The sequence below is a fragment of the Doryrhamphus excisus genome, linkage group LG8 (assembly GCF_037039965.1).
Source record: "Doryrhamphus excisus strain RoL-2023G ecotype Guam linkage group LG8, RoL_Dexc_Guam_v1.1, whole genome shotgun sequence".
In the NCBI taxonomy this organism is placed as follows: Eukaryota; Metazoa; Chordata; class Actinopteri; order Syngnathiformes; family Syngnathidae; genus Doryrhamphus; species Doryrhamphus excisus.
In genome coordinates, this window is record NC_136364.1 from 2,837,492 (window position 1) to 2,846,490 (window position 8,999).

The 8,999-nt window shown below is 39.3% G+C and overlaps 2 protein-coding genes across 2 annotated transcripts; one reads left to right on the plus strand and one right to left on the minus strand.

Annotated features, from left to right (window-relative positions):
- Positions 1-288: 288 nt before the first annotated feature.
- On the minus strand, positions 289-1,541 carry get1 (guided entry of tail-anchored proteins factor 1). Its single transcript, XM_058080064.2, has 5 exons — positions 1,376-1,541; positions 1,116-1,281; positions 952-1,019; positions 756-870; positions 289-561 (listed from the first exon to the last, which is right to left on the minus strand). Exons 1-5 carry the CDS (start codon positions 1,463-1,465, stop codon positions 488-490), a joined length of 513 nt encoding a protein of 170 aa, XP_057936047.1. The 5' UTR covers positions 1,466-1,541; the 3' UTR covers positions 289-487.
- A 358-nt stretch (positions 1,542-1,899) lies between these two features.
- hmgn1a (high mobility group nucleosome binding domain 1a) lies at positions 1,900-8,724 on the plus strand. The gene is made up of 6 exons (XM_058080066.2): positions 1,900-2,041; positions 2,825-2,860; positions 4,679-4,705; positions 4,797-4,835; positions 7,447-7,566; positions 7,648-8,724. The coding sequence occupies exons 1-6, from the start codon at positions 2,027-2,029 to the stop codon at positions 7,702-7,704; spliced, it is 294 nt and encodes a 97-aa protein (XP_057936049.1). The 5' UTR covers positions 1,900-2,026; the 3' UTR covers positions 7,705-8,724.
- Positions 8,725-8,999: the final 275 nt, after the last annotated feature.

The following is an 8,999-nucleotide window of genomic DNA, read 5'->3' on the forward strand; positions in this document are numbered from 1 at the left end:
AGGTGTGCCTTGAGTTGAATAAATTAAAACGGGAGTTTTGGAAAGCCAAGGAAATACAGCTGGAATAGGTACAGATTGTGGAAGATCTAGAAAGCTTTCTGTGCGCTCTCTTTTTCTATTCAAATAGAAACTGCATTTGACACATAGGAGTATGGTGAACTTTATTGTGTATGCCTAAATAATTTTATTCTTTCACTGTTTTTCTTGCACTGTTGTACAGCACTCTGCCAAAATAAAGTTTGGTTATTTTAAACTTGTAGACAATAATATGCTAAAATATACAATAGCTGTTTTTCCCAAATGTTTTATTAAAAAAAAACATTTCAGACATTCCCAACTCTTATTAATTTAAAAATAAATACAAATACAATTAAATTATCCTAAACACCTCCACACCACGAAAGAAATGTAGCACAAAACCAGACAGCCAGAACCAAATGCGTTGGAATGTGGATCAAAAACATGTTGTGAACTTGTTTTTTCATTTTTAACTGAAGGCGTACAGACCAAGCGTGACCACTTTGTTGCACACTACCAACCAGCATGTGATTCCGACTCCACCTGGAAGAACATAAGAGCAAAAAAATTTGAATTACAATTTTGTTGCTTACATTTGTGATGGCGACTCTCAGGGATGATGGCAGTGTTTGTTCATGAATACACAAGTCATTATTTACAAATTAGGTGGGATTTTAGTGTCAATCGAGGTATTGATGGATTTTTGTGCAGCCCTAGTTCTGAATATGAATAATTACCTATGACTCCGGTTGGGAATGCAACAAGACGCTCCACAGGGGCAATCCATTTACTCGGAACCACAGTCACAGGGTCAGAGTAATACTTCCATATTAAAGAGATCATCAAAGCAGCCTGTAAACACATTTGACAAAAAAAAAACACTTTCTGCATGCATTCATAGAGAAGAAGGTGCATTTGTTCTTCCTGACCTACCTGCAGTATGTAGAAGACAATGTTGACAACCCATTTCATTTTTGCTTGCTGTGCAGTCCTGGATTTAACTGTTAACATGAGGAAATATCATTCCATTAACAGTTCCCGTTGCATGCCGTGCTGGTTTTGATAACTCATGTCATTCACAGCTACTTTTCTCGTACCGTGTGTTTTCAGATTATTCGTCATCTTGTTGATTTTTCGCTCCAATCGTGCATATCGAGCAAACTCATCCATCATGCTGATTGACGATTGCTCCTTCTTCATCGCGTGGATTTCAGCCCTCATTTCGTTCTCCTGCTCGGCATCTTTTTGCACCATCTTGCAGAGCTTTAAAAGACGGAACAAACATAGTAACTCGGATGGCGAGGCAACCCCGACAAGCCCCGTGTGATGTCAGATAATGTGCGACATATATACTTACAAACGAGGAAATGCTCGGCAAGAGTGTTTTCATCAGATTGCAGAGAAAAACAGAGCCAAGCACGAGAAACCAAGCATAGCAAGCCGCCATGCTTACAGAGGCGCTGTTATATTCTTCTTCGTTGGTTCTTCCTCATCTGACTCAGAACCAATAGACATACCGCCATCTACTGGACATACCAGTTATAAATTGACGACCCTTTTAATAAGTAACAATAGGTGATTTCCAGTCTTTAGTCTGTTTTGAAAGGTTTGTGGCTGTTTTGCACTTGTTCATCTTAAATGGTGAATATCAATCACATAATCTGGAGAAAAGGGGGGTTCGAAAATGACATGATGAAAGCATTCAAAATGGTGACTGGCATATGCGCTTGTCCACACAGGTAAGTTGCTATGGTTCAAAAAGATGTTGCCTCCGCCTGTAAGCCAATCACTTTGAGACGAAGGTGGGACTTCGTTCTTCTTGCTATTTTCATAGGATTCGGCTCAAATCACGTGGAATGAGAGAGCCAATCGGGTTTCAGCTCGATCTAGTATTGCTCCGACGTTTATTTGAAGTTGCAGGCAGAGTGTTTTGGAGGTAAATGCCTGAAAGGTGTGGCGTGTGCTGACTTAAATTTAAGTGTCAAAGGCTCTCTACCAGCTAACAACAATGGGGAAAAAGAAGGTATGTTGCTTGCCAATGCGGCATGGAATACTTACATCGTCTATTTTCGTCTGCATGGCATATTTTAACGGATTAGTCTAATGTATACTTCCGCCTTGTCGACGAGACAGGAAAATGTTGGTGGCGCCTTTTTATTTTGTGCGACGTTGTGTGTTTTTGGTTAGTATTTTAGTGTTGACTTAAGAAAAAAAATAACAAAACAAATAGTCTTGTCTTTCAGGAGACAAAGGGGTGTAACCTCGCGTCAGTCGAGACACAGGTTGTCGTATGGAGGAACCGTCTTGTGAGAGTGTCAGTGAACGTCTCATTTACTCATTCGGCCTTCTTGCTTGCACTTGAATGCACCCACGAGTGCCACGTTGATTTATATTTTGTATGAAATTATTTTCTTTTCCCACACATTTAGAGCGAAAAAAATGCAAATGCGCTTCGTCGTTGTTGTCCTTTTCTGTCGGAGCGCCATGTCAGTCTATAAAAAGACACTCCACCGTCTCCTGTTTTTTCTTCCACGAACAAAGCCTGTGCAGTCACGTCGCGTTTTGTTTTAACAATTTCATCTGCACGGTTTTGATCTGCTTGCTCTGTGTGGGTGTGTGGAAGGAGGTGCATGTTGGAGGTGGCGCGTACTCTTCCTCTTTTAAAACTACCAATCGCGCTAAACAAACACACTCAAGAATGCACACCCTCCCCCACTTATTGCATAATATCGTTATGTCTTCAGGGTTAGGAGTGTTTGTTGTTCTTGTCTTAAGGATTTTTTTTGCCTATTCTGTGTCCTCATAGGTTACAACAGAAGCTGCTGCAGATGAAACCCCAGTGGTTAGTATTGAAGAATTTCTGAATGTTCTTGACTCCTGTTCCATTTAAAACAAACTACAGGGTGTCTCATTGTCTCTGGACACAAAGGCAATGTTCATACTGAATATGTTATTTGTTAACATTCCAAATGAATGGCAATTTCTTGAAAAGATGCATATTTGCCTGTGTCCAGACTATTGGGACACCTGTAGTTGCGACTGACTCAACAGCGCCTCTGCTGGTTGCAGCCAAGTAGTGCACTCCATTTGACATCACGATTAGTGTAATTCTTAAGTGGTTCTACAGGTGCATTTCAATAAATTAGTGATGCAAAAAATATTTTGTTTTAGGAGTTAAATTCAAATCCCCCCCCTTCCACAGTGGCGGGTTCAGACTCAGTTTTCAGTGCTTTAGCTTTCCACTGTCAAGGTACCACAGAGGTGCAGAACTGGGGGTGTTCTCACTTTGCTAGACTGAGTGCTGAACCGTTTGCATAATGACGCGGGGGAGGCATGACCTCAAGTAAATACACTCCATTTCCACATGACTCGATTTTTGTTGTAAATATGAGGGTCAGCACAGACTTTACATTAGGTAAAAGATAAGATATGCCTATATTAGTTCCACAAGTTCCACATTTCAGTTACTTTAGTTGTTTTAGTTCAGATTCATGGGCAAATGCCAGATTTTTACCATACCAATTACACAAATGCACACACGATCACGTATTGGAGTGAAGTATTTTATTTTGCAGTATGTTATCTCTGTACCAGACCTGTGTTGCTACATGTTTGGTTACTGCTTTATGGTAATGTTCAAGAGTAAATACTGTAGTCTAACATGTTATTTTTTTACCTGAATAGTGTACACAACATTTTTTTTTTAAACTGACTGTAGATTAGGAATCTTCAAAATAAAAGCTCTAGCATAACCTGTGCTCACACCGAGCTCCCTTCTATTTCTTGTTTGGCCACCCCTGTGACGTAATGACCTGACTCCAATGGACTAAGTGAAGCTGCTGTAGACTTAATTCATAGCATTAACACCGCATTTAGCTATGGTGGAATAGAGGTATAAAAGACCAAATGAAAGCTCCAGAATTTTTTTGCACTTCATGTTTTCTACATTTAAAATTGAACTTTTCAAATATTCTAACTTCAAAGAGTGCACCTGATTGAGTCCTACCTGTAAGGCCAAAAAAGTTAGCTATTTTTGTTGCACGAACAAAATGCATTTGCTTGGAACCTGTTGACCCACAAATTAAGTTGGAGTTGTTTGTACAGTCGTCCCTCAATCGTAGTTTTTCAAAAATGATTAAATGATCGCTGTTTGGTGGTTGACTACGGCCTATTACTTGGGGAGAGAAAAAACGATGCTGTGCAACTTGAGAATGTAGTAGTCTACATGTAATGTTCAGTGAGACAGGCACCAGACTCACCGCAACAACAAGCTTTTATTAAAAGTTTAAATTATCGGAATAGTCACAATAACATGGGTTACTGTTCGCAACAAACTCCGAACCCCTGATGTCACCCTTTCCGTCACAGATTCCCCTCTCCTACAAAGTAAACTGTCTTAAATGGCTTATTTTGTAGACTGTACGACTGTGAAGGTGACCTGTAGGTGTGTTGTTTCATCTATGGATGACTCTAATGTTTAAAGAAAAACTTATTTAGAAGATCATAAACAGGTTTTCTATGCCATAACTGCTAAAATATTCAATTTCTACTTAGTGGGAATTAACTTATTGCGGTTGGGTCTGGAACCAATATATAGCGGTGAACGTGGGATTACTGTACATATTAAATTCTCTCATTAACCAGCAATGTTCTCCTACAGCTGAGGAAGTCTCGACGGTTGTCGGATGTAAGTTTCACCCATTCTTGATTTTTCTCTTCGATATATTTGTTGGTTATAATGTGTCCCATAATAATACAACTTGTTTTGTGTGTCACAGAAAGAGTCGCAACAGCCAAAACCAGAACCAACGAAGAAGGTAAGTGCACAAAGTACACAATTTGTATGGACTCATAGTGGCTGCAAGTGTTTATTAGAGGTAACACACATACAGTATAATTGGTAAGCCCTTATTTGAATAAATGCACTCCAGAGAGAGTATTCAAAATAATATTCTACTTTTAGATTATTCTTCCGCTTATGCTTTAGGTTGAATTTGTAGCTGTAGTTCAGTACTTTGGTCCAGACCAAAACCTTAGAAAAGATATATGGTGCAGTAAGGACTTGCCATATTACACAATGTAGCTCAAATGCAGTAATCCCTTGTTTATTGCAGATAATTTTAGACCAGATCATAAGTGAATTTGTGCAAAGTAGGATTCCTTATTTATAAATGGAATGTTTTCATAATAGGAGAGTAATAGGGGAGTAACACTCTAAATTATTATTTTTTAAACATTAGAGCCCTATGGGCATGGAATAACACCTCTATAGTCACCTTCACACTCATATTACCCAATGTAGTAGACATAATAAGAGTAAATAAGCCATAAATATGTTCTCTTGGGGAGTTGAGTGGCAGGTAGACCGGGGCGTTCAAAGTTGCATTTTTCGCTTGGTGTCAAGTACAGCCGTAACAGTAACCTGTGATATTAAGGATTTTTATTAGGAATTATTATAATAATTATTATTAAATATGTATTATGTTATTTTGTTGATTAAGTCTGATGTTTGCATATCTCACTGAACATTGACACCTCATGACCAGTGTAGAATACTATAGAACATTCACGCCATCTTTGAAAGCCGTATGTCTATTTTAGTTCATTTAAAGTGGTATGAAAAAGTTTGGACACCCTTGATCATTTTCAAGACTTTCCTGTATTAATCACTGGTTGTTTGGATCAGCAATTTTAGTTGTGTGTGTGTGTGTATATATTTAAAGGGACCTATTATTATGCACATTTTCCAACTATTTGTATTGAGTTGTGGTCTCCTAGAGCAGCTACACACAATAACCCACAGAGAAAACTATTTAGATCTTAGATCTATTCCACCTGTATTTCCTTTTGATTTGTGCTTCCTGCCACGCCCAAAGTGCTTCCTTACTATGAACCATTTAAGGAAGTTTGCCCCTCTGTGACATCACAAAAGGGGCAGTTTTACCACAGAGCGTTTTGAGCCATCCCACTCTTCTTTCAGGGCTCACTTCCAAATATCTTCAAATTTACAAAAACTTACATAAACTTTATTGTTTAACACGAAGATACAATATTCTAAATACATTTATAGGTCAGAAAAGTGGAAAAGGAGTTGCAGGCCAAGAAAAATCTCAGATAAGCAGAGGTGAAGGATTGTGAGAATAGTCAGTCAACCCACAGACCAGCTCCAATGACATGATCTTGGTGCAGATGGTGTCACTGTGCATCGTTCAACTGTTCAGTGCACTTTGTACAAGGGGATGCTGTATAGGAGAGTCATGCGGAAGAAGCCTTTTCTTTGCACATGCCACAAACAATCCTTTGAGATATGCAAAAACACATTTGGACAAACCAGCTTCATTTTGGAATAAGGTGCTGTGGACTGATGGAGCTAAAATTCAGTTATAAGGACATGAGGCGGGATGCATGGCGGATGAACAAACACTTGCTACCCACTGTAACATTTGGTTGTGGTTCCATCATGCCGTGGGGCCATCTTCTTCAAGTTGAAGGTGGCATGGATTCCAGTCAGTATCTGCAGATTCTTGCCAACAGTCTTCAAGAATCAGTGACAAAGTTGAAGTTGGCTTGATACTTCCAACAAGACAATGACCCTAAACAATGCTCCAATTCTACTAAGGCATTCATGCAGAGGAACAAGTACAACGTTCTGGAATGGCCATCTCAGTCCCCACACCTAAATATTATTGAAAATGTGTGGTGTGAAAGTAGGCTGTCCATGATCAGAAACCATCAAACCTGACTCAAGTGGAAGTGGAAGCATAGGAAGTGTTTATTTCTGCAAAAGGAGGATCTACTAAATATTGATGTTGTTTTTCTGTTGGGGTGCCCAAATGTAGGTACCTGCCTACTTTTGTTTTTAAATAATGATTGCACACTTTCTGTAAATGCTGTAAACTTAATTTCCACCTTCATCTATCAGTGTATCCCATGTCTGCCATAGGATATATTTAACTGAAATGGCTGTCATTTACAAACTTTTTCAGACCACTGTAGCTATTTTGTTTAATTTAAAGCTTCAAGAAGCCATTATTTTGACAAAATAATATTCATATTCAAGAACAAGGCAGCGCGATTTATGAATATATTTTAGGGAAAACTGTGAGAGTGATGCTACAAAATAAGAATTGCTAAGTGGCAAGGGACGACTGTATTCCAAACCAGAATTATCGCATTCACACTGGACCAACCGGACGGTACTAACAGAGCAAACACACCAGAGTTTGTTTTAACCAAATGAAAGCACCGATAAAAATAAGCTTTCCAGCCCCCATGGTGCTCTTGCTGGTGTTGTGCTTACCACAACACGTGGTGTTATTAAAAAGATCTGTTTGCCATTCCATTTACCCAAATTGTGGCTAACAGAATAAATAGGGTATAGTGTCTGGGTTACATACCTCTTGGGTTTTCTTTTTTTTTATTTTTTAGGTGGTTAAGACCAAAAAGGTGAGGGGGCCGGCAAAGGACAAATCAGAGGAGACAAAAGAGGAACCTCAGGATGAAAAAAAAGATGCCCCTGCTGAAGACGGAGAGGCCCAAGCTGAAGAGGTATGTCAACTTTCAACAGATGAAACGTCTGAAACGTCCAAAAGCAAAGTACCAAGATGGTTCACCTTGCTCCTTTTGCAGGCCAGTGCCGAAAATGGAAAGGAGGAGAAAGATGAAGAGGAGAAAGCAGCCGAGTAGTGCAGCCTCCATTCTTCTTGAATGCCAAGTGCACATCATATTTTCAACTGCTATTTTCTGAAGCGTTTTTAGGGACACAAATGCAGAAATGCATTTTAATTCTGTCTTCAAATGCCATTTAATTTCATGGCTGCCATGAAGGGAGTACGCTGGCCTTTGTATTGGGCTTTATTCCACCCATTGTGTTCCTCCCTTGCAGACTTCTGTTGCTTTTAGGCTGTAGTTTTCAATCCTCATCAGAAACCTGATGTAAAACTCTGAATTAGCTTGGAACTTCAAGGGATTTTTTTTATAAACTCTACAGTTTTTAAAATCATACCCCCTTACTATCGCTATGCTTGTTAAACCGAATCATTCAAAGATGAGTATTGTGTTTCCTTTTGATTGAATACTAGAATTTCTTTACTATGACTGCTGTTTAAACTTTTGAAAATATAATGGTGCAGTCTTTTTGCATCTGGTGATGGTACATTTATCGTTTTCAGCTACCCAAAATGGCCACTTTGGTGGACAACAATCATGTACTACACATTTGTGGATATACACTTTGGGACACCCCCCCCCCCTCCATATTGTTATTCCTTGTTTTGTTTTTTCACGGTTAATAAAGACATTCTTTTACATTAATAAGGGTTCATGTTTCAAAGGAATGATGAGGTATAAGTGTGGAAAATGGAAGCAAAACCCCCACCTGCATCCCCCCGAAATGTTTTGCAGTATTGTTGGAGATACGCCATCCGTCCAATTTTCTATACTGCTGATCCCCAACACTGGGATCTTAAGTTTTGAAGTTGAAAATGAATGAGGAAGGTGGGGTTATCACTGGACAAAACATCTCAGAGTTCTGTTGCCGCATGTTTAAGAACATTTAGAGTTGAGTGAACCCCACTTTTGGTGTAGTATCCCCTGTGACTGCACGTTGGTGCATGTAAATCAAACTGGGATGCGTTCCTTGGCCCTGGTGTCTCTTTTTTTATATATCTTTGCAGCAATTCTGAGTAGTGTTTCTTTGGAAGTGAGCCACCACAACTCTTATTAGCTTCCTTCGTAGTAGTGAACAATGGTGACGTGTGATGTCCAGATCATTGTAGACCTGGAACTGCTCTTTTTGAAACACCAGTCACTTCTATTTGCTTCATTGTTTCTGTTCTTTTGGTGGTTTTGCTGAAGGTGAAAGTGCGCGTCTTGGTTGACACAAAGTTAGAACTGTCTAAGGGGAGGAACGAGCTAATGTAGCATAATCAGCCTTTATGGGCATCCAACATAGGGTAGGTTTTGTGGGTGCTATATCAAAT

What these genes read in the sequence shown, in the direction of transcription:
- get1 (XM_058080064.2), bottom strand. Translation starts at nt 1,465, where the DNA reads ATGGCGGCTTGCTATGCTTGGTTTCTCGTGCTTGGCTCTGTTTTTCTC. An exon ending in TTGTCTTCTACATACTGCAG is followed by an intron (nt 871 to 951) that starts GTAGGTCAGGAA and finishes ATGTGTTTACAG; the next exon opens with GCTGCTTTGATGATCTCTTT. An exon ending in ATTCCCAACCGGAGTCATAG is followed by an intron (nt 562 to 755) that starts GTAATTATTCAT and finishes ATGTTCTTCCAG; the next exon opens with GTGGAGTCGGAATCACATGC.
- hmgn1a (XM_058080066.2), top strand. An exon ending in CTGCAGATGAAACCCCAGTG is followed by an intron (nt 2,861 to 4,678) that starts GTTAGTATTGAA and finishes GTTCTCCTACAG; the next exon opens with CTGAGGAAGTCTCGACGGTT. An exon ending in GAGAGGCCCAAGCTGAAGAG is followed by an intron (nt 7,567 to 7,647) that starts GTATGTCAACTT and finishes CTCCTTTTGCAG; the next exon opens with GCCAGTGCCGAAAATGGAAA.